The following is a 25,471-nucleotide window of genomic DNA, read 5'->3' as shown; positions in this document are numbered from 1 at the left end:
TCCGGCTTCTGGCTGGCTGGAGTTCTGTCCCTCCCTCCCCCCCCCCATTTCTGCCCCAACCATCGCCTGAGTGGGCAGACGTCCCGTGAAATCATCCGAGAGAGAAAGAGGGAAAAGAAGGAGAGAGAGAGAGAGACAGACCGATCCAGTACTTTCTTAAGTTCATTGGGTGGGAGATTCGGGATAACTGACCTCTCGCCCTCCTCCTGGTTTCATTTGTACGCCAAGTCCCGGCTGGAGAGAGAGAGCGCCATGGAGATTTTGCCTCTGGTGCAGCTGCTGCTCTTGGGGTTGCTGCTGGGGGCGGCTCGGGGACAGAGGGATGAGCTCAGCTCTGAGGAGGAAAGACGAGCCCTGATGCTAAAGGTGAGAAACTCTCCATTTCACTGGCACCACCCCGTCTCCTAACACAGGGACAAATAAAGGGACAGCATAGACCAGTGATGGCGAACCTATGACACGCGTGTCAGACGTGACACGCAGAGCCCTCACTGCTGGCACGCGCCCCATCGCCCCATTCAGGCTGTTGTTGTTGTCCCCCCCCCATTTGTTCTCCCGCTCCTCCTCATGCTACAGCTAAAACCCGGATCCTTTTTTTGTTGTTGTTGTTGCTGGTAGCCAGAGATTGGTTTTTTAACCCTTTCTGTGCTGTTTTTTCTGGCGCTTTGGCAGACTATGTCGGTGCTGCGTGTTAGTTCCAGCGAAGGTATTATTCATCATTTATTTCTGTTCTCTCCCCCCCCCAAAAAAGCGCAGCAGCTTTGGGGCATCCCCCCCAAAAGCAAAGCAACCTTTGCAGCCCCCCAAAACCTCCAAAACTTTGGTCAGCAGCTCCCCCCAAAAAGCTCAACAACTCTGGGCACTTTGTGATAAATAAGGGGTTTTTGGTTTGGTTAAATAATTAGTTTTTGATTTATTAAATACAGTTATATATTACAATTATACATTTTTATTATTTAAACTATAAATATCGCGAAATTATGGTTTTTTTCTCGAAGTGACACACCACCCGAGTTATGCTCGGTTTTTTGGCGAATTTTGACACACCAAGCTCAAAAGTTTGCCCATCACTGGCGTAGACAGTGGCCTGGGCCAATACAATTTGCCAGGGGACTCAGGGGTGGGCAGCTGCCATGCTGGAAACAGCGTGTGAGTGCACACCATACATTTAAAACACACACTCCTTCAAAGAATTCTGGGAACTGTAATAATAATAATAATAATAATAATAATAATAATAATAATAATAATAATAATATATTATTTATACCCTGCCCATCTGGCTGGGTTGGGTTTCCCCAGCCACTCTGGGCAGCTTCCAACAGCAAAATGAAATAAAATAATCTATTAAACATTAAAAAGCCTCCCTAAACAGGGCTGCCTTCAGATGTCTTCTAAAAATCTGGTAGCTGTTTTTCTCTTTGACATCTGGTGGGAGGGTGTTCCACAGGGCGGGCGCCACCACCGAGAAGGCCCTCTGCCTGGTTCCCTGCAACTTGGCTTCTCACAACAAGGGAACCGCCAGAAGGCCCTCGGCGCTGGACCTCAGTGTCCGGGCAGAACGATGGGGGTGGAGACGCTCCTTCAGGTATACTGGACTGAGGCCATTTAGGGCTTTAAAGGTCAGCACCAACACTTTGAACTGTGCTCGGAAATGTACTGGGAGCCAATGTAGATCTTTCAAAACCGGTGTTATGTGGTCTCGGCGGTAGTTTACAGAGCTACAGTTCCCAGCACCCTTAACAAATTACAGTCCCCAGGATTCCTTGCGGGGAAGGGATGTTTGATATGTATAGGTTTGCCATATGTCTGGTTTTTCTCAGACATGCCTGGGATTCCAAGGTTGAAATTACCATCCGGGGTAGATTTCATAAAAACTGGGGAATTGTCCGGGTTTTCGCAAACAGGGGAGAAAAAGCTCAACAACATTTTGTGTGTTTCACCCAAAATAGCTCAACAACTTTGGGGGCAATTCCCCCCCCCCAAAAAGCTCAACAATTGTTTGCGTCCTGATTTTTTACTTCTTGAAATATGGCAACCCTAGATACAGACAGATCCTAGGTTGCTTCCAGAATGTCCGGCCTGCCCTTATCCAAGATGCAAACGTTTCCCAGAATCCACTAGGAATCACCAAAAGGATACTGGGAGTTCTCATGCCCTGCTCCCCACTGCAGTCTGTCAAGCAATCAATTTATGGCTCTGCTTCAGGCAGCAAAATGTGTTGGACTGGGAAAGGAACAAAGAAAAGTGAAGCCCCATGTAGACATTAAGGCTTCATGCACACCAAATGTTTAAACCACATTCCCGCCTCCCAAAGAATCCTGAGACCTGAAGTTTGTTAATGGAAATTGTAGCTCTATGTGTGTGGGGGGGGGGGGTTAAACTACAGTTCCAAGGATTCTTTAGGGGGGTTAGGGGAAACATGCCTTTAATATATAGTGTGTATGCATCCCCCAGTGACCACATAAGGGATGGAAATGGGATGGAGTGGGACCCAACATCAACCTCGCTCTCAACTGCTATGTGGGAATGCCACATTCAGACAAGACGATTATCGCATTCGTTTTCCTGGTTGTCTCCAAGAATCCGTTGTTACACCATTCTGAAAACCGCAGCTCTGTGAGGGGGAATAGGGGCCTCTTAACAACTCTCAGCACCCTTAACAAACTACAGCTCCCAGAATGCTTTGGGGGACCGAAGAAGAGGACCGAAGAGGACAGGCTTTCGCAAAACTTGCAATGCTAATTAATATGTCTAGATGCAAATCATTACTGTAATTGAAATAAAAATACGGTCCACCTTGTCGTCGTGAAGAAAACTGTGGCCAAGACCCAACCAGTGTCCCTATTTTCCAGGGACAGTCCTGGACTTACAGAAGCTGCCCCGGTTTCTGATTTGATTCTGGAATGTCCCACTTTTCCTTAGGACATCGCTATTTTTCCCTATATTGGAGGGTATGGAGTTATGTGACCCCCCTAGCCAATGAGATAAGTAACTGTACAACCATTAGAAGACATCTGAAGGCAGCCCTGTATAGAGAAGTTTTTTTTATTATTAAAAAAAGTTTAATGTTTTATTATGTTTTCATATATGTTGGAAGCCGCCCAGAGTGGCTGGGGCAACCCAGTCAGATGGACGGGGTATAGATAATAAAATTATCTTTACCTAGATAATAAAATTATTATTATTATTATGGAATAGGATGTCCCTATTTTTATTAGAGAAATGTTAAAGGGCATCTGATAACAGTTGACGGGCAAACTTCAAGGCCACTGCTGCACAGTTCTTTAAACTTATACCTGACAGTCCTTCTAACAGAGGACACTTTAAAAAGAGACAGTCCTCTGACAGCTTTCAAATAAGAGGTCTGCCGTCTGTAAAATTGGACACGTGGCCACTCCAGTTGCGTAATGTTTAGACGCCTGCTCTGTGTTTTTTTCTTAGACATACTAGGATCTGGGGCAGTTCCAGCCTCCAACCCAAACATATTACTTAAGACACACACACTTGCTCTCTTTCTAAGCTAGACCTGCTCAGGCAGCCAGGAAAAATTCCGGTAGGTCTGAGTGTACATGCATGTCCCCACTAAAGTAATTTATACAAAAACTCTTCGTTTGCCCTGAACGCCTCTCTTGGGTCCCTGAGCTGAATAATCTTATCGCTTGGATTCTGTCCTCTCCCATCCAGCCCTACAGCCATTGAACTCAGTCTGCTCTCACCACACGGAGTCTTTCTTTCCTTTTTGCAGAGGAATTGAGGCCTCTGTCTTACGCATCTGAAATTCGTGTGCTTAACAGGCCCCGGGAAAACCAGGGCAGGATGATAGGAACAGGATAACCTCACCTGCTCTGCGATGTCAAAAGAAAAACAACAACACCAAAACCCACACTCAATGTTTGCATGCTTTTTCCTTCTTAAAGGAATGTTTCGATTTGAGCAAGGCTTTGTGTTTTGCTTGACTGCCAGCTGACCAGTTGCCATCAAGCTGCTGCGCTCTTGTGACTGAGGTCTGGAACAAAGCCTGGATTTCTGAATCCTCTTGGACGCTAAAGCATGGAACTCTTTTAGAAGCAGTAACCAAGTTTCGGGACTTGGCTTAGCATCTTCCGTGGATGGCCAAGTCAAAGCTTAGTGATTATCTAGTGTGCATTTGCGATCTCGCTGTTTGCTCTGCCTGTTTCCGTCGGTTTCTATTACTTAATATCTTGACAAACAACTGTTTAAGCATCTCTAAAGCAGTGGTTCCCAAACTTTTTCGGGCCACCCCCCTCCCCACCCCGGTTCCATAAACTCATCCCAGCGCCCCCTACCCTATAAAAAGCATTATTCAGAAAAGCAGCATGCATGACTCATTAAGGAAGATAATCAGAGAATCGTAGAATTGTAAAGCTGGAAGGGACCACAAGGATCATCTAGTCTAGGGGTGGCCAACTTCCAAGAGACTGCGATCTACTCACAGAGTTAAAAACTGGCAGTGATCTATCCCCTTTTGGGGGGGGTTCAGGTCAAAGTTGTTGAGCATTTTTTAGGAAGGAAAGCCCTGTTTTGGGGGGGTTCACGTAAAAGTTGTTGAACTTCTTTAGGGAAGAGGAAAGCAACATTGAGCTTTTTTTTTTTAGGAAGGAAACCCTGTTTTGGGTGGTTCAGGTCATTTTAGGGGTGCAGAGCAAAGATGTTGAGCTTTTTTTAGGGGAGCCGAATTTTTTTAGCTTCTTTGGGGGGGAGCCCAATGATCTACCAGTGATCTACCACAGACGTCCAGTGATCTACTGGTAGATCACGATCTACCTGTTGGACATGCCTGATCTAGTCCAACCTCCTACAATTCAGGAATATTTTGCCCCATGTGGGGCTCGAACCCATGATCCTGAGATTAAGAGTCTCACGCTCTACCGACTGAGCTTTCTAAAACTGAAAACCGTAACAATTAATTGCACATTTATTCAAACTCCAATCAAAACTATTTAGCTTAATTGATTTAACAAAACGGACGAAATTGGTCCAGCGATACCAGCTTTTCAAGGACTGATATAGCCATTTACATCTCCAGCATCCTCCTGTCACCCCCTTGCCTCTTAGAGAACCCCCCCCTAGGTAATCCCATGACCCCCTCGGGGGCAGTACCACCCACTTTAAAAACCACTGATCTTAAGCTTTGCCTGGGTGATTTCTGAGGTTCCACCTTATGCTCCTTCCATGCTTCGAATGCCCTCTTTAGTTACACTTCCTCCTGGTTTAGGGAACATAAGAAACTGCCTCATACCTAGTCAGAACAAGGGTCCACATAGCTCAGTACTTTTGACTGAAGAGCAGTGGCTCTTCAGGATTTCAGAAAGGGAACATTCCCAGTCACACCTGGAGAGCTTAGAGAATTGAACCAGGGACCTTTCGCGTGTCTTTTCACTGAGCGATAACCCTTTCCTACTTGTTACCTCCCAACCTGAATGTAGCCTATCTACCTCCAGCTTTGCTGTCAGCCTGGGGCTGCAAAAATCTGCAAGAGGTGGCCAGCGGCTTGCGATCCACGGGGTTACTATACAGGCTTGTACTACTAGATCCGTGTTTCTCAAACGTGGGGCCCCAGCAGTTGTTGGAAGTTCTGATTTGATCCCAGAATGTCCTGGTTTTCCTTAGGACGTCCATATTTTCATTGGAGAAATCGTAGAATTGTAGAGTTGGATTGTAGGACCCCAAGGGACATCTAGTTCAAACCCCTGCAATGCAGGAATAATGTCGGAGGGTAAGGAGTTATGCAAACCCCGAGCCAAGGAGATAACTATACAGCCTTTAGAAGACACCGGAAGGCAAGACATCTGTATAGGGAAGGTTTTTTTTTAATGTTTCATGTTTCATTACGTTTTTATATGTCGGAGGCCGCCCAGAGAGGCTGGGGCAACCCAGAGAGATGGGTGGAGTGTTGTTGTTGTTGTTGTTGTTGTTGTTGTTGTTGTTGTTGTTGTTGTTAAACAGCACATTCCTCTTTTAATTGGGAAATTGTTTGAGGGTGTGCAAACACCCCTTTCTGTCTTCCATTCTGGTAGGCAAAGCAGAGCTCAGGCAAAAACACTTGAGGAGGGTGCAAATCAATCAAGACTGGGCTTGGCAGGGCGCATGGCTTCGGAAGAGTCCAGAGGATGTAGGCAGAGAGACCATTTGTTCCCCCACCCCTCTGCCTGAGGATGCCTGTTCCTATTCTAACCCTCCTTGTCTACCCTCCCCTTTTCCCAGCACCTGCAAGAGGTTCTGGAGCTCTCAGAAGCAACCGGAGAAGAAGCTGCGCAGGAGGTCACCCTGACTGAGGTCGGGGACCCAGCTGGCAAGGAGATCTTAGACGAAAATGCAGAGGTGGAGGAACCCGTAGAAGAGGCTCCCCGTACCACACAGCTGTCCCCAACCACAGCACCCCCGGCTCCGCAGGAGGAAGAGGATGACTTCACCTACGTGTGTGAGTAACGCAAAACACTCAGGTCCCCCCTTCCTTTTAAAAAGGTGATCTTTCCCATCTCAGAGTTTCAGAACCCCAGTTAACATACAGTCATACCTCAGTTTAAGTATGCCTCGGTTTGAGTGCTTTCAGTTTAAGTACTCTGCGGACCCGTCTGGAACGGAATAATCCACTTTCCATTACTTTCAATGGGAAAGTTCACTTCTGGTTAAGTACACTTCAGGTTAAGTATAGACTTCGGGAACCAATTACACTCATACCTCGGGTTAAATGCGCTTCAGGTTGAGTACTCCGTGGACCCGTCTGGAACGGATTAATCCACTTTCCATTACTTTCAATGGGAAAGTTTGCTTCAGGTTAAGTACGCTTCAGGTTAAGTACAGACTTCCGGAACCAATTGTGTTTGTAAACTGAGGTACCACTGTAATGAGAATCCTCTTCTAGCTGGCTTTGAAGGGAGATTCTTTAAAAGAACAGAAGATAGATCTATCAATTTCTGCTAGCCATGGTGGAGCCCTCCAGGCTTGGGAGCAATGTAGTTCTCTCTGGCCCCATCTGCACTACAGATTTAAAGTTTTATTATGTTTTTATATGTGCTGGAAAGCTGCCCAGGGGGGCTGGGGAAACCAAGCCAGGTGGGCGGAGTGTTGTTGTTGTTGCTGCTGCTGCTGCTGCAGTATCATGCCACTTTAAACAGCCATGGCTTCCTCTGAAGGCAGTCCCAAGGGGAGCTCCACAATTGCACCTCCCCTCAAGATTCCCTGCTCTTGCTCTAGACCAGGGTTTCCCAACTTGGGTCTGCAGCTGTTTTTGGACTACAGTTGCCATCATCCTTGACCGCTGTCCTGCTTAAACAGCTCAGGACCGTAATACCCCAAGGACCACCTGTCTCCATATGAACTTTGCCAGATCCTGAGATCATCCTTGAGGCCCTTCTAAGTGTGCCTCCTCCACGAGAGGTCCACAGCATGGCAACACACGAGAATGGGCCTTCTCTGCAGTGGCTCCCTGCTTGTGGAATACTTTCCCCAGGGAGGTTCTCCTGGCGCCTTCATTGTACACCTTTAGGCACACCAGGCAAAAACGTTCCTCTTCAACCAGCCTTGGGCTGATTGATCTGATGTGTTGTGGAAGGGGGATTTTTGGATTGTGTTTGTATTATGTATTTTGTGTTTATTATATTGCAATTTTATGTTGTGAACCGCCCTGAGATCTACGAGTAGTATACAAATTTAACAAACAAACAAGGTGATCTGTGCATGTTGTTGGACTGCAACTCCCATAATCTTTTACCAGTTCCATTCTGGCTGGGGTTGATGGGCTACACATTGTATATCCTCGCAGCCTTTACAGCTCCTTTTACAGCTCACAGGCTCTCTATTTTTAATAGGATTGTTTGTTTGTTTGTTTGTTTGGAATATCTCTGGAGTCGTTGGGCTTACTCTAGGGAGGCCCAGGTTCGAATCCCAGCTCAGCCATGAGCCAATTTGAAAACTGCTATTGTGCCCTCCCTTAGCAGTCGTTCTGAGCAAGCTCAACATACGCTGTTTCTCGAGCCTTCCCTTGCCTGCCGTCCCATGCTCCCAAATGATATATCTTCCACTCTTTTTCTGAAGCCACTGCTTTCTGCTTGTCCTCAGGCACAGAAGCCAATTACATCTAACTCCAATCAATTCCTAACATAAATCCCGATTTCTTGGGTCTTGGCTGCAAGCAACAGTAAACCCTACCCATCAATGACTTCCTTTCACTTTATAAAAAACCTCCACTTTTGGCTGGAGAAGGAGGAGGAGGAGGGGAACGAGAATCACCCTAGCACTTTGCTGCACTGCCAGGAATACCCCCAACCTCTCTAGAATTCTAATATTCACAATGGCAATCAAAAGTTTAGGCACAGCAGTAAGAGCAATCTCTCCTGCCAGCAAGCATCCCACGGGGAAGTAAGTGCTAAGATCATTTATTTATTTGAAGTATTTTTATCCTGCTCTCCGAGCCAAAGAAGAATCCCAGAGCAACTAACATAAGATCTGTTAAGACAAGGCAGTCTTCTGGCAGCTGAGCTTGCAAGAGACATGACACAAAAGGAAAAAAGGGATGGTGAGGGGAGAGGAAAACAAGTGCACTCTATTTTTAAGGCACCTGTTGACCAGGCTGCATGGTGGCTGTCATAATGACCAGTTGCAATGGGAAGAATCCAGGGACAGGAGGAGCCAAAGGGAGCTGTCAACTGAGGCAGTGGGGTGACCCTGCTTCCTGTCTCTCCTCCTCCTCCTGCAGCCAGATGGAATGGCTGCTGCGAAATGATTGAGAGCCGAAGGAAAGAGGAGACCCATGGAGCTGGGATCTCAAAAGAGCCGATGGCATGGGCCCATCGGTTTTGCCTTGCTGGATTCAGACCAACATTTGGTGTCCTGCAAAAACCACTAGCCAGTTGCCTGTAGCAGTTAACTAGAATAGCATAGTGGCAGATAGCATTCCTTTGGGAATTAAAAGTATATGGCTTAGGGAGATAGACTATTTGTCTATCTAGCCCAGTACAGTACTGTATTCACTTACAGGCAGTCTTCTTCTTCTTCGATCACTTGTAGCAGAGTAAGATTGTCTTCCATAAGCACAATTTTAACAATGGGTCCGTAAGTGACTGTGGAGGCCAATTCTGGGTCCACACGTCCAGTAGCAATGCAAGGTCTAAGATTAAAAAAAATCCTGCTTATCACCTGTTACCTGAGATCTTTTTAACTGGTTTAAATGTTGTGCATATATCTCTGATGTCAAGTGCAGATGTCAAGTGCCTACAATTTTGGCACTGGGCACTTCTAAAGACAGACCTACACTTTACATATGAACAAAACTCTGAAGACAGTTTCGTACAGGGGAAAACAGCTTCACAAGGGAGAGAGGTTGGAGTGGAGCAGCGAGTGCCTTACCCTTTTCCCACCCATCACTTTTTGCTCAGCGGTGCCCTTACCCCAAACCATTCTTACACATGAGGGGCTCATAGCTGCCAAGTTTTCCCTTTTCTCGCGAGGAAGCCTATTCAGCATAAGGGAATTTCCCTTAAAAAAAGGGAGAACTTGGCAGCTATGGAGGGGTTCCCAAGCCCTTGCAAAAATATGTTGTGGTGAAAGGGTTAATCACTCTCCACTTCCCCGCCCTAAATCACCTCCCCTCCCCTCCTTACTCATCTCTGAAGCTTTTCCCTAGAAGAAACAAATGGCATCAAGGTTTATGTTGCACATGTACGGTAAGAGCGACAGTTCTCTTTCCTTAAAATTCAGAGCGACAGCTATCCTTCACATCACAGATAATTGGCTGTTGTAACTTTCGCTCGAAGCACAGCATCATTGGTACTCCTTTAGGGCCAAAGTACCCAGGATGGAAAGCTGTGTGTAACTTTGCCCTGGCATTTTTTTAAAAAGGAAAAGCACACAGGGGAGGCTGGAATCTTGAGCAAAAGACGTGTGTGTGTGTGTGTGTGTGTGTGTGTGTGTGTGTGTGTAGAGGGGAGCAGAGAGGGCAAAGGAGACTTCCCAACTATTTCCCCTCAGTCTGCACCTCTGCTCAAAAATTCCCTCCCCAGTTGCTCCTCTCCTAACTTGGATTTTTTTTAAAAAAAAAGATTCCAGGAGGGCAAAGGGTTAAGCACTTCTGCTGAAGAGCCCAACCTCCCTACCAGCTTTTTCATTTATAACACTTACACACACACACACACACACCAGCAGCAGGATAAAATTGCACACCATGGTTGCTGTGCCATGTTTAGTTTGGAATTTGTTCTGGAAAAGGATTCTGGGAAAGCGCAATACTGGGGCTGGGCTGGGGGAGTACCTAACTATAGTACCCAGCACTGAAGTTCACAGAAATATGATGTGGATTTTTCCATCCTTGGAAACACAACATTTTTTCTCAGCATTAGGGGAGAAACCAGGGTGGGGTGGGGAACCCTGCTGTGGGGTCGGTTCCATTGCTGGCGAGCTGTGGCTGTGAATGCCATCGAGACTTAGTGGCTGAAATGAAAGTTACCATAGAAGTAAAACATCCAAAGAAAGGAGACTGTGAATGATCACAGAAGGTTTAAAAATAAAAATACGGAAGGCGCATCTTGGCTCTTTGTTCCCACTTCAATCGCACTTGGCTCAAGTTGAGCTAACTCGAGTTAAGCACTGCAGTTTCCTTCAACCATCAAGTAATCCAGGAATGTTTTTAACAAATAAATAAAAGCAGCAGCTGAAGATGAATAAGGGCTATATTTAGCACACTGGAGCACTCCCCAATTATTATCTTAACAACCCTGCAAGGTAGGCTGTCATGATTATCCCTTATATTAAAAATTGGAGACAAAAAACTGGGTAGCAGGGAAAGAATCCTTTATATATTTCAGGGTTTTTTGTACACGTTTTGCTTCTTCAGTACAAGCTGTGGTGGGGTAGGGTGGGTAACAGTGGGGGGCGTAATCTGTAGGGCAAATGGGGCACTACCCCACCAACCTCAGCCACCCACCACCTGGCTGCCGTCTTGCATAGAACTGGTCCAGGGAGTGACATTGCTTGTCAACCTACTTCTCCGAAACTGGAATTAGCTCTGTCACTATGGGTTAAACCACAGAGCCTAGAGCTTGCCGATCAGAAGGTCGGCGGTTTGAATCCCTGCGACGGGGTGAGCTCCTGTTGCTTGGTTCCTGCTCCTGCCAACCTAGCAGTTCAAAAGCACGTCAAAGTGCAAGTACAGTCATACCTCGGTTTAGTATGCCTCGGTTTGAGTATTTTCAGTTTAAGTACTCCGCGGACCTGTCTGGAACGGATTGATCCACTTTCCATTACTTTCAATGGGAAAGTTCGCTTCAGGTTAAGTACGCTTCAGTTTAAGTACTCCACGGACCATCTGGAACGGATTAATCCACTTTCCATTACTTTCAATGGGAAAGTTCGCTTCAGGTTAAGTACGCTTCAGGTTAAGTACGGACCTCCAGAACCAATTACACTCATACTTTGGGTTAAGTACGCTTCAGGTTAAGTACAGACTTCCGGAACCAATTGTGTTTGTAAACCAAGCTACCAGATAAATAGGATAAATAGGAACTGCTCTGGCGGTAAGGTAAATAGGAACTGCTCTGGCGGTAAGGTAAACGACGTTTCCGTGCTCTGCTTAGGTTCGCCAGAAGCAGCTTTGTCATGCTGGCCACATGACCTGGAAGCTGTACGCCGGCTCCCTCGGCCAGTAAAGCGAGATGAGCGCCGCAACCCCAGAGTCGTTCGCGACTGGACCTAACGGTCACGGGTCCCCTTACCTTTACCTTACTGTTGGGCTCCCCGAGTTCTGCCCCATCAGTCCCAATGGGCACTAGCTGCTAAGGGTAGTGGAAGATAGGATGAAATCCCCCACTGCTTGACCAGCATGGGCACGTGTGTCCTACTTTACAGAGTCCTCTGTTTATAAGCCTGTCAGCGTACACATCTCCATAGGAAGGTCTGTACGGTCCAAGCCTGATGTAAAGAGAAAGAACCTTAAAAAAAAATAAAGGAGACTGAGAGGGACATTGAGTTTGTCTATCAACAGTTAACACCCGGGCAACAGGCAGAACAGGCCTGCAGGTCAGCTGGTCACTGTCTTCCCCATTGTGGTGGGATGATCTTTCCCTTTAAAGTGTAGCAAATATTCCTAAATTTGCGTAAGGCCAGCTAAACCAGGTGAGGTTACCAGATGGGTCTTTTCCTGCATGCCAGGACAGATCGAGCAGATGACACCAGTCGTGGGTCCAATGGCCAAGAACCTGGGTAGGCAAACTAAGACCCGGGGGCTGGATCCAGCCCAATCCCTTTCTCAATCCGGCCCACAGATGGTCCGGGAATCAGTGTGCTTTTACATGAGTAGAATGTGTCCTTTTATTTAAAATGCACCTCTGGGTTATTTGTGGGGCCTGCCTGGTGTTTTTACATGAGTAGAATGTGTGCTTTTATTTAAAATGCATCTCTGGGTTATTTGTGGGGCCTGCCTGGTGTTTTTACATGAGTAGAATGTGTGGGTTTATTTTAAATGCATCTTTGGGTTATTTGTGAGGCATAGGAATTCTTTCATTTTTTTTCTCCCCCTCCCCCCCCAAAAATATAGTCTGGCCCCCCACAAGGTCTGAGGGACAGTGAACCGGCCCCCTGCTGAAAATGTTTGCTGACCCCTGTGGTCTTTCCAGTGCAAGCACCCCTTTTCACAGGAAGGCTTTTCTGCCAGAGGAGGAAAGGGTTAAACCCCTCTCTGCCTGCCTGCCTTGATTGGCCTTTACCCTTGATGCAATTTGCATTTTTTGAAAGTCTGCACATGAAATGCAAAGGCATCTTTTAATGGCTGTGCCTAGTCTGCTGCGTCACACACACACACACACACACACACACCCCAAACATACCTCTTTCTTGCCTGTGGTGTTGGCTGGGCTGATGAGTTCTTCCTTCCAATTGCCCCACATGTACACAGAGCCTATTCAAGGCCCGACACCCCCCCTCCAGTTGACCGCAACCACCTAGATCCCTCCTGCATCACCCACAGACCACCCTCTCTTATCTGTCTCTTGCACAGAGAGGCTTATACAGATGTGCTTGCATGCACCCCCCCCCCATAACCCTATCCTTAGAAGCTACCCAGTCTGCTCATTCCATTCCTTAGCTGAGCTGAACTGCCTGCATTTATAATTTGACCACAGCAAGAAAGATGGCCCCGTGATGTGATAATTTACTGTTTGTGTAGGGAGCAGAGCCGTGTTCTTAGCAGTAGGTAATTTTCTTTTAAAGAAACCCAACATAGGCAGTAAAGGCAGTCCCCAACTCAGGACAGTTTCTAACTTAGAATCACGGACTTGGAAGGGACCTTGAGGGTCATCTAGTCCAACCCCATGCAGTGCAGGAATCTTTTGCCCAATGTGGGGATCGAACCCGCAACCCTGAGAGTACTAACCCCCATCAGCCCTAGACTCTGTGACCAACGATCAGGGAAGATGGAAGCTGTAGGGCTGCCTTCAAATGTCTCCTAAAGGTTGTGATGAAAACAGGGACGTCCTAAGGAAAAGTGGGGGGACGCGGGTGGCGCTGTGGGTTAAACCACAGAGCCTAGGGCTTGCTGATCAGAAGGTCGGCGGTTCGAATCCCTGCAACGGGGTGAACTCCCGTTGCTTGGTCCCAGCTCCTGCCAACCTAGCAGTTCAAAAGCACGTCAAAGTGCAAGTAGATAAATAGGTAGATAAATACCTTCTGGTGGGAAGATAACCGGCGTTTCCGGGCGCTGCTCTGGTTTGCCAGAAGTGGCTTTGTCATGCTGGCCACATGACCTGGAAGCTGTACGCCGGCTCCCTCGGCCAATAGAGCGAGATGAGTGCCGCAACCCCAGAGTCGGTCACGACTGGACCTAATGGTCAGGGGTCCCTTTACCTTTTTAAGGAGAAGTGGGACATTCCGGGTTCAAATCAGAGACTGGGATGGCTTCTGTAAATCCGACACTGTCCCTGGAAAATAGGGACATTAGGAGGGTTTGGCCTGTATAGAGAGGGTCTTACTTAAGAGGAGAAGGAGGGGAATAGTAGGAGGAGTTTGGATTTGATATCCTGCTTTATCACTACCCGAAGGAGTCTCAAAGCGGCTAACATTCTCCTTTCCCTTCCCCCTCACAACAAACACTCTGTGAGGTGAGTGGGGCTGGGAGACTTCAGAGAAGTGTGACTAGCCCAAGGTCACCCAGCAGCTGCATGTGGAGGAGCGGAGACACGAACCTGGTTCCCCAGATTACGAGTCTACCACTCTTAACCACCACACCACACTGGCTCTGGTTATTGACATACCTCTTGTCTGGGGAGACAATAGAAGAGTGGACCTTGTGCGGGGTGAAAGGGGTAAAGTCAAACTGTTGGAGAGTTACAGCGCCTGCTGTGGCTGTGGAGACAGATATTGGAGAGACATGTTTTATTGCAGGTGGGGCAGACAAAGGCATCTGGTTTTGCTGCTACAGGGACATCGTGTGATAAGGTTTGGTCATTGCTGGGGGACAGCCAGACAAAGGACACTAATGGGAAATTTGGCTGATCATTGTCTTGGAAAGCACCTTGGCTTGAACATACCGGTACCACCAAGTGATAAAGAGCCTCAAACTGCATTACCGCCTCCTTTAGAGTGTGCGCAAGGAGAACAGCAGAGAGATTGCATTGGATTTTCACTTTGCTAAGAGTCAATTTGGATTTCAGGGAACTGGTTGCTGGGTTGCAGTGAAAGCGTCTTTCCTTAGCAGTGCAGTGTGAACAGCCTCGCAATTGCCATGCAGTTTGCACTGCCTGTCGACAGACCGTACTCTGGTTACAGTCTCTTCTCTAGCTGCCGGGAAACCCATACGTGTGGCTGCCATTAAAAAGGAAGGAAGGAAGGAAGGAAGGAAGGAAGGAAGGAAGGAAGGAAGGAAGGAAGGAAGGAAGGAAGGAAGAAAGAAGGAGCAAACTCAGTGCTGGAGATCATTAGGGAAGGATAAAAAATAAAACTGCCAGTATCATATTGCCTTTACACAAATTGATCATGCAACCACGCTTGGAATAATGCGTCTAGTCTTGGTTGTTGCACCTCAAAAAGGATATTGTAGAGTTATAGAAGGTGCAGAAAAGGACAATCGAGATGACATAGGGGCTGGAGCATCTTACCTATATGAGGAAAGGCTACAGCATTTTGAGCATTTTTGTGTAGCGAAGAGGTCAGCAGAACAGGGGAAGGCGTGTTGAATTTTTCCCCTTTCAGATTTCAACAATGAGGGGTGCTAAAAAATTATAACATGACTTGGGAATCCAAAAGTTATCTTGCTTAAATTAATATAATTTCATTTTGCTTAGTACGTAAAATGTGTGCAAAACTGCATAGAAATAATTAGAAATGATTGCTAAGTATTTGTAGTCATATGGTATATGAATATTATTATAGAATCATTGTTTAGCATTGCCTGACATTTACAGGAGGTAACATTAACATTTTCCCAAAAAGGGAGTTTATATGCTTCATCAAACGTAGACTTACAAAGCTAAATGTTGTGCAGTCACTAAAAATAATAGATTTGAATTCCCCAGACCCAAAAACATTTTTAACACCCCTCAATGAAGAAATTTGCAAAAGTTAAGCTTCGCTCCTTAAAATGACACACTACAGTTGTATATCAATATGCAAGGTTTAGATGCTTGTATTTCAGGGAGTTGGACTAGGTGACACTTGGTGGGCCCTTCCATTTCTATAATTCTGTGTGGAGAAAGTGGGTAGGGAATAATTTTCATCACATAATATTAGACCCCAATGGCATCCAACGAAGTTGAAGAGTTTCAGGACAAATGAAGAGTCTCAGGACAAAAACAAGGAGGAACTTCTTTACACCATACACAGTTAAACTATGGAATTCAATCTCAGAAGCTGTAATGATTTTTTAGATTACATTAAAGGGGGATAAAACAAATTCATGGAGAATCAATGGCCTTTAGTCATGACAGCATCATATGCTACTTCCAGAAGCAGAGGTCATGCTCCTCTAAATGTCCGCTGGGGATTTACCATGGGAGAGAGGCCTGTTGCTCTACTGCGCTGTTTATGGGCTTCCCATGGCCAACTGGCTGGTGACTATGAGAGCAGGTGGCCAGTGTGAAACATGGACAACTTACAAATGCCATCTCCAAGTCCTCAAAAGATTCCATCAACGGCGCCTCCGGATTTTTTTAACACATTACTTGGCGAACTAATGCCAGTGTACTGGAAGAAGCAAAGATCACCAGTGTCGAAGCTATGATTCTTCAACATCTACTTTGTTGGACTGGTCACGTTGTGCGGATGCCTGGTTATCATCTTCCAAAGCAACTACTCAATTCCGAACTTAAAAATGGCAAGCGTAATGCTGGTGGTGAACAAAAGAGGTTTAAAGACTCTCTCAAGGCAAATCTAAAAAAATGAAGTGTTGTGTATTGAGTCAAAGGATTTTATATCTGTATTATTATTGTCTGTATTTGCATTAGGATAAAGTAACTGCCTTTTGGTTCCAGAGGGTACAGCTACTATTGGTTCATTTAAGCTGCTGTATTTGGATCCTCTGTCTTATTGGTTTCCTCCAAAAGGCAGCACTGTGATTGCTTGATATTGTTCCCTCCAAAATGTATCCCTTCCTAGCTAGTCCCCTGTCCCTATAAATGTAGCTTTCCTCTCCTCAGTCTTCAGTCTTGTTCACTTTAATAAAGAGCTGAAATCACAAACCCCACGTCACAACAACTGGCGACGAAGGTGGGATCCGGAATGCTGAGGAGCGGTTAAACACAACCCTGCCTCAGAGTCCGGATTGCAGCTGAGAACAAGACTCACTGGCCAGCTGAGAAGACGACCCTGCCCGCTAGGACAATGGAGAGTCCAAGGGTATTGGAGCCCTTCCAGCCATCAGAGCCCCACACCTGGGAAGACTACGTCGAACGCTTCGAGTTCTTTGCAGTGGCTCAAGGGATCACCGATGCCAGCAAAAGAAGGGCCACATTCCTGAGCTACTGTGGGCCCGAGACCTTCAAGCTGGCCAAGGCATTACTTGCTCCAGCGAAGCTGAGTGAGACATCTCTCAAAGATATTCTTGCCTGCCTAACAAGCCACTTGGCGCCTACTGAGACCAAGATGGCCCAGCGGATGGAGTTCCATAAGAGGCAGCAGCATGCTGGGGAGTCTGTATCCACATTTCTGGCTGAACTCCGGAAGCTCGCTCAGCACTGCGGCTTCCAAAATCTGGAAGAGACTCTCCTGGATCGGTTTATTGGTGGTCTGAGCAGCAAGAAAGCCAGAAGACGCATCGTGGCTAAAGAAGAGGTTACCCTTGCTTCAGCCTTGAAAGAGGCCACCGCCACGGAGAATTATGAAAGAGAGGAGCTTGATGCCAGTCGCAAGGCCACTAAGCCACAGATAGAAGTTGCGCATGCCATGGACGAGCTAGAGGCTACTCCGAGCCAGAGCCCAGTCCGTGGGGTCGAGTCGGTGCGTCAGGCCTGCACAGTGCACAGAGATCGCCGAGGCAGTTGCCCAGGTTGTGGCGGAAACCATGAAAGGAAGAGTTGTCGTTTCAGGGATGCTATCTGCCGGACGTGCGGAAAGACGGGTCACATCGCCAGGGTCTGTAGATCGGCGGCGTCGGGAGCGACAGGAGCACCTAGACTGGAGCATCGCAGACCGCCCACAGCAACTCGTTTTCTAAAGGACTGCCACTACGTAACGGAGATCAACGGGAGGGCCGTGCAGTTTCCAGCGCAAGGCAAGGCACACGTCAAGGTGAAGATTGAGGGTCAGCAGTGCGACATGGAGGTGGACTCCGGATCCGCATTCACCATCGTGTCGGACCAGACCGCGAAGACATTCTTCCCCAGGGGTAAGTTGCCCCCTCTGGAGCCCTTTCCGGCAACCTTGCAGTCGTACTCAGCAGGCCGCATCCATGTTATGGGAATGTGTGCCGTGAGAGTACAGTTCCGGGACAAACAGGCTGTACTCAAACTGGTGATTGCGAAGGGCAGTCGCCCCAGTCTCCTGGGCACTGACTGGTTCCCTGCCCTGGGACTGAGTATCTCAGGGCTTAATTCAATCCAAACCTGCCCTGAGATGAGTGAGGTATTATGCAAGGAATTTGCTGGTCTCTTTAATGGAAAACTGGGTTGTTATAAAGGGCCCCCAGTTGACTTCGAGTTGGACCCCGGGGTGGCTCCAATCCGACTCAAACCAAGGCGAGTGCCATTTGCACTGCAACCCAAGATCGAGGCAGAGCTGGATAAATTGGTCAAGCAGGGAGTTCTCTCACCCGTGGACTCTGCTAAGTGGGAGACTCCAATCGTCACACCCCTTAAAGCAAATGGGGAAGTCAGGATATGTGCAGATTACAAATGTACTATCAATAAGGCACTCAGGGGAAACTCATACCCCATTCCAGTCGTATCACATCTGTTGGCTAAACTGGCTGGGGGCAAGGTGTTCGCCAAAATTGACCTGGCACAAGCTTACCAACAGCTGCCAGTAACCCCACAATCAGCGGAAGCACAGACTATTGTCACACATAAAGGGGCGTTCAGAGTTAACAGATTACAGTTCGGAGTTTGTGTGGCCCCAGGGATTTTTCAAGGGCTCATGGAACGCCTGTTAAGAGGTCTGCCGGGGGTCTTGCCATTTTTTGATGATGTTTTGATTGCTGGAAAAGACCCACAGGAACTGGTTGCGCGTGTCCGTGCAGTGTTGCTCAAGTTCAAGGAGGTGGGGTTGCAACTGAAAAAAGAAAAATGCAGTTTTGGGGTGCCAACTGTGGATTTCTTGGGGTTTAAAATTGATGCATCAGGCATCCACCCCACAGATGCTAAGATTAAGGCCATCATCGAGGCACCACGACCACAGAACAAGACGGAGTTGCAGTCATTCCTGGGACTTATTAACTTTTATCATTCGTTCTTACCCCAGAAAGCTTCGGTAGCTGAACCATTACATAGACTATTGCAGAAAAAGAATGTGTGACGATGGGGGCGGGAGCAGCAGAAGGCTTTTGACTCCTTGCGAGGAATGCTGAGTAGCAGGAGCGTCCTTGCTCATTATGATGAGTCAAAGCCGCTGGTCCTGGCATGTGATGCCTCTCAATACGGTCTGGGGGCTGTGCTGAGTCATAGGGAACCGGATGGGTCGGAAAAGCCCATCTCTTTCTATTCCCGTACGTTGTCGCCCACAGAGCGCAACTATGCTCAAATTGATAAAGAGGCACTGGCTATTGTGTCCGGAATCAAAAGGTTCTATGATTATTTGTACGGTCGCCATTTCTCCATTGAAACGGACCACAAACCACTGTTAGGGTTGTTCAACCCAAACAAACAAACGCCACAAATTCTCTCCCCCAGAATGTTGCGTTGGTCAATATTCCTGAATGGGTTCCAGTACACCTTGACCCATGTGCCGGGGAAACAGTTGTGCCATGCTGATGCGCTGAGTCGATTGCCCCTTCCTGGCGGGAGCAATGAGGATCCTGCTCCGGCGGAGCACATTATGATGCTAGAAACACTTCCGGGGGCTCCTGTAACAGCTACGGATATAGCTGAGAAAACTAGGAAAGATGCTGTTCTCTCCCGTGTGCTCACTTGGGTGGGGAGGGGGTGGCCAGGTGGTCCGCATGAAGAAAAATTCAGGCCTTATGCGACAAGGCAGCACGAATTGTCCATGCATAAGGGTTGTCTCCTATGGGGAGATAGGGTGATAATCCCAGCACCACTGAGAAACAGGGTTCTTGAGACGCTTCACATGGGACACCCGGGAATGGTCAGGATGAAGTCGCTAGCCCGATGTTATGTGTGGTGGCCTGGAATGGACCAGAACATAGAACAATGGGTACGAACATGCAAGGCATGCCAAGAGGTGCGGCCAGAAGTGGCCAGAGCACCAGTCCACTGGTGGGAGCAGTCCAGGACTCCCTGGAGCCGGCTGCACATAGATTTTGCTGGGCCATTCCAAGGGAAGGTCTTTTTGGTTATCGTTGATGCATATTCCAAATGGTTAGAAGTGGCGATGGTCCCTAGCATGGCATCAGCTGCCGTAATCAAGGTGTTGAGGCAGCTGTTTGCTACCCACGGGTTACCTGAGACCATTGTATCAGATAATGGGGCAGCTTTTGTATCCCAAGAATTCAGGGCATTCTTGGCTGATAACTTTATAAGAGGGGTCACATCCGCGCCCTTTCACCCATCCTCCAATGGGCAGGCTGAGCGCATGGTAAGAACAGCCAAAGAATCCATTGCGCGCTTAATGGAGGGTAACTGGTCGGCTCGCATTGCGCGAATGTTATTTTTGCAGCATGCGACGCCGTGTACTGCGACGGGCAAGTCGCCAGCCGAGCTGCTCTTAGGTAGAAGACTGGTAACGGTGCTGGATTATGTCCACCCAGATAAAATGCCAAACCGTAATTCAAGAGCAACCCCCCAGGCTGAGACTGACACAACAAGGTATCTCGCCCCTGAAGATCTGGTCTGGGTGAGGAACTATTCACGAGGTCCGCGGTGGGTGGCCGGTGTGATCACCCGGGCTAGTGGACCTGTGTCCTATTATGTGACCTTGGGAAATGGGCAAGTTTGGAAGAGACATATAGATCAGCTGAGGCGCCGGGCGCTCAGCAGGGAGGAGTCAGATAATTCATCCCTGGCTAATGACGCACAGCTGCAAGACCAGAGTGAAAATGGTCCAGAGGTACAGTCACCAGGGGCTTCAGCAAATGAACCAGGGTCTGCTAGTCCTCATGATGACGAGGTACAGGTCGGGGACCCTGAGATGTCTGGGACTCCATCTGTTCCTGATGAAACCCCTATAGCAGCCCCTCCACCACAGGTAACACCCAATCCAGAACCTGCAACACCTGTTGTCAGGAGATCAGGTAGAAGTTGTAGGACCCCACAGTACCTGAGGGATTACGTCTGCTGTGCTCACTAGGGGGGGAGGGGTGTTGTGTATTGAGTCAAAGGATTTTATATCTGTATTATTATTGTCTGTATTTGCATTAGGATAAAGTAACTGCCTTTTGGTTCCAGAGGGTACAGCTACTATTGGTTCATTTAAGCTGCTGTATTTGGATCCTCTGTCTTATTGGTTTCCTCCAAAAGGCAGCACTGTGATTGCTTGATATTGTTCCCTCCAAAATGTATCCCTTCCTAGCTAGTCCCCTGTCCCTATAAATGTAGCTTTCCTCTCCTCAGTCTTCAGTCTTGTTCACTTTAATAAAGAGCTGAAATCACAAACCCCACGTCACAACATGAAGTATAAACACCGACAACTGGGAAACACTGGCCTGCAAGTGCTCCAATTGGAGAACAGTCTTTACCAAAGGTGCCATGGGCTTTGAAGACGCTCGAACTCAGGACGAAAGGGAGAAACGCGCTAAGAGGAAGGCACGCTTGGCAAACCCTCACCATGGTCAAATCCTGCCCGGAAACCTATGTCTCCACTGGGGAAGGATGTGTGGATCCAGAATTGGCCTCCACAATCGCTTACGGCCTCCCTGTTAAGATTGTGTTCATGGAAGACAATCTTACTTGGCTATGAGTGATTGCGAAAGAAGAAGAGTGGTTAGAGTGTTGGACTAGGCCCCAGAAGACTAGAGTTCAAATCTCCACATGGCCTTGAAGCTCATTGGGTGATGTGTTGTTGTTTTTAATTTCATTTTACAATAAGAACAATAAATAGTAATCCAAATACCAAATGCACATTTAATTTGACTTCCCCCTGCCCTTTCCGTGGTTCACTTCATTATTTTCTTTTCCACTACATCTGCATAGTTATTACTGCTGAATTTACTCCGTTTAACAGTCCTCCGTTACTGTTAACTTTTTAAATATGCTTATAATTTTCCAAATAATCTACAAAACATTCCTAATCTTCTTTAAATATCTCATTTGGGTGGTGTTGGGCCAGCCACTGTCTAATTTACCTCATAGGGTTATTCTGAGGATAAAATGTGGTGACCAGAATCACGTACATCACCTGAGCTTCTTGGGAGGAAAGGTGGGATATGAATAAAATAAAATAAGCAGAACGTTGGAATTTATGGGCTGGGCTGGGGAACCTGTGGCCTTCTAGAGGTTGCTAGGCTACAGCTCCCATCATCCCTGGCCATTGGCCATGCTGCCCAGGGCTGATGGGAGTTGAAGTCCAACAGCATCTAGAGAGACAGTTTCCCTCTGAGATTATATCCTTACAAGAGCATTCCTCCTGTTCAGGGCTTTTTTTCAGTTGAAACTTGCCAGAACTGTCAGGTGGGCACCATTGCCATTATAAGAGAGCAGGGGAGGCGTTCATGATTGTGGGATGGAACACTGGGGCAGACAAGTCACAACAGTTCCTAGAGTGTCCACTAACAGGAACTCACCTGGAGGGACACCTGACTAAGCTCAGTTCCTGTTCCTCCAGATATGCAGATGAGATGGATTAGCTGGCAGAGAAAAGCCCCTAGCCAGCAGCCATTCTCTCTCTTAGCCATTTCTCCTTCCATGGGAACACATCTTCAGAGAATCTCCAGTTAGGATGGTTCTCCCTCTCGGCCTGCTGCCAAGAGAGAGACCAGATGGAGCCTTACTTTACCAAGTAGTCTCCACATGTATATATTTGTAACTTTTCTAAGCAAGCCTGCCTTTCTGAGATTATGCTGTTAACTCAGGATGTCATGTGAGTAAACTCTATCTTATTTTAATACGATTGTGTAGTGTATTTCTTTTAAGAGGGAAAAAGGGGATTTTCCAGGAAGCATAATATTGAAGTATAATATTGTTGCAGAGGTTCTAACGAACCTAACACTCACGTTTTGCTGCGCACAAAAGGGGAATGTCACTCTGCTGATATTGAAAGCTTGATAACACAAGCTTGGATAGGATCTATCTAATAATATATCCTAATCCACATCCCTAACATTCCCACCTCTTTTTCTAGGAATATAGCACTGCACCTGTTCCTCTGCTTCCAGGCCCTTAAAATCTGCCTTTGTTTCTCCTCCTCCTCTTCTTCCTCCCTCCTTGTTGTCCAAGCAGTCTCCCGCCTGAACAGCCTGGATGCAGCCGTCCACCGCCTCAATGTGCAGTTCCACCTCATGGATGTGAAGGTCTCCCAGTTCTCTCAAGGCCTGGCTGAGCTGAAGGGGAGCGTGACGGAGGCTCACGAGTCGCTTGACTCCTTGAAAGAAGTCGCCACGCGCAACCAGAGAGAGCTTGGACGAATCGACGGTGAGGACGGTGGCAGGGAGGCAATGCACATTGCGAGCGGTAGGGAAACAGGGAACGGCCCTATACCGTCACTGATGCCATTCCTTGCAAGGCAGGAATCTTTCGCCTAACGCGGTCCTCAAGCCCACAACCCTGAGATTAAGAATCTCACGTTCTACCAACTAAGCTAATTCTCCAGTAAAGTGTTTTCTTTATAAAGACAGAAAGGATCAGGAAGGCCAGCCACAGATCTCCAGCATCGTGGCTGTTTCTGGCCCTCAACTTGCAAGGGCAGGGAGCGGCTAAAGGGCAATAATAGGCAGAGCCCTTGGAAATAGGCAGAGCCTTTGGCCGCCAGTTGCCAAATCCCTCCTTTAGCTCAAAAAGCTGTCGTTCTTTTGGTGTCAAGATTGCGGTGTGTGTGTCAGAGAGTCAGGATTTCATATGCTGCTCAGGGCTGATGGAGCATAAGGATCAAAGCACAGGTTATTCAGGAACAGAGGGGGATTGTTCGAATCCAGCACACTGAGCTCGGGTTGAGATGTGAGCGTAGAAGGGTTTCTCTCTCTTTATATCTCTATACAGTATAATTTATTATTCTTATTTTTCAAACGTTTTCACGTTGACCTTCAAACCAAACACACTGTTTCGTAAGTTGACTTCCCACCCTCATCTCTGCAGCGTTTTTACTCAGACCTTTTCTACTGCATTACAAAATTTATCTGTTCTAATTATTTTGTCATTTCCCCTCCTGCCCGCGATTTCATTTGACTGTATTTTTCTAAATAAAAAAAATAGGCCACAAAAGGCCTCCATTCTTCAGGATGGAGGCGTTTCTCAAGGCCATTCACCCTCTGTTGCCCCCATGTGTCAAAGTTCAGACAGCAGGCTTCTTGGGGCAGAGAACCATCTCCCTGCATTCCACTTGATGGAATCGCAAGCCGTAGGTGGTAGCAGCAGCAGCAGCAGTTGCCGTCGTCGTAACCATGACACTCTCTGCCCTATCCCAAGGTTGCTTGCGAGGCCGCCGGACCCACAGCAAATGCTTCCTGATCTTCAAGAACTTCGAGGTCTACGACGCGGCGCAAAAACTGTGCGAACTCAGGGGAGGGAACCTGGCCATGCCAGCAGACGCCACCGAGCTGGCCGTCCTGCGCCGCTACCTCTACGATGCCTTCCAGCCTAACAACTGGCCTGTCTGGGTGGGCATCAACGACCGGCGCTCGGAAGGGCTGTGGCTCTTCGAGAACGGGCAGCGCGTGTCCGTCTTCGACTGGTACCGCGACTTCCTGGTGACTCAACCCAACGGCGGCGCCCGGGAGAACTGCGTGTCCCTCAGCTCAGACGACGGGAAGTGGTGGGACAATGACTGCGAGCGGCGGATGTATTACGTCTGCGAGTACCGCCTCTAGGGGGGGGGCAGCTGGCTCAGGTCCAGTCCCCGGTACGCATGGTTGCCATTGGTATCCTTCCACTTACAGAGCAATGGTTAGCATGTCTAGGCCAGTGTTTCCCAACCAGTGTGCCTCCAGATGTTTTGGGACTACAACTCCCATCATTCCTGACCACTGGTCTTGCTAGCTAGGGATGATGGGAGTTGTAGTCCCAAAACATCTGGAGGCACACTGGTTGGGAAACACTGGTCTAGGCTATGCGGGGCTACAACCTCTGGAAGGGAGTGCCCCGTCCCATTTTCACACACCCCAACCTTACTCCAAGGCACGCACCACACTCTCTTATTGGTGGGCCTGTTAGCCAAAGTATCCCACTTATTTTGTAGACCCCTGCCCTCCCCCCAATAATAAAGAGCACCTTGCCCTCTCAGAGAGGAGGAAATGCAGTGCCTTGCAACCAGGAACTTCCATGTCCCTACTGCTCCCCCCCCAAAAAAGAAGAGGTGCCGGAACTCACCACAAACACTTCCCTCGTTCTTTTAGAATGGCAATGGAGAGGTGCGCAGGTTCCGGCTGACAAAAAAGCCCTGCATGTCCCAGAGTTTTGCTTTTTCTACTGCATGGTGATTTGGCAATTGTAATTCTAACAGAATCTCTTGGGAACGGAACTGTTTTTAAAGGCCCCGGCGTGCAGTACACCTCAAAGTGTGGGTGGGGATTTTTTTGTTGTTGAAAGTGTGGTGCTGTCCCTGAAACCCGTTCATGGGCCGAGTCAGGATTTATGTTACGAGAGGGGCAGGGCGCCCACCTGTCATCGCCCTATGTTTGGCTCTGTCTAGCACAGGCATCCCCAAACTTCGGCCCTCCAGATGTTTTGAACTACAATTCCCATCTTCCCCGACCACTGGTCCTCTT

At 47.8% G+C, this 25,471-nt stretch overlaps 1 protein-coding gene across 1 annotated transcript; it reads left to right on the top strand.

The window, feature by feature from the left end:
* The first annotated feature begins 48 nt into the window (after window positions 1-48).
* On the top strand, window positions 49-24,704 carry CLEC11A (C-type lectin domain containing 11A). Its single transcript, XM_035135561.3, has 4 exons — window positions 49-366; window positions 6,229-6,445; window positions 22,992-23,183; window positions 24,174-24,704. Exons 1-4 carry the CDS (start codon window positions 253-255, stop codon window positions 24,572-24,574), a joined length of 924 nt encoding a protein of 307 aa, XP_034991452.3. The 5' UTR covers window positions 49-252; the 3' UTR covers window positions 24,575-24,704.
* The last annotated feature ends 767 nt before the right edge of the window (window positions 24,705-25,471 follow it).

This window comes from Zootoca vivipara, chromosome 12, assembly GCF_965207765.1.
Source record: "Zootoca vivipara chromosome 12, rZooViv2.hap1.1, whole genome shotgun sequence".
In the NCBI taxonomy this organism is placed as follows: domain Eukaryota; kingdom Metazoa; phylum Chordata; class Lepidosauria; order Squamata; family Lacertidae; genus Zootoca; species Zootoca vivipara.
Note: the sequence above shows the minus strand (reverse complement) of the source record. Positions and strands in the feature narration are given on the sequence as shown.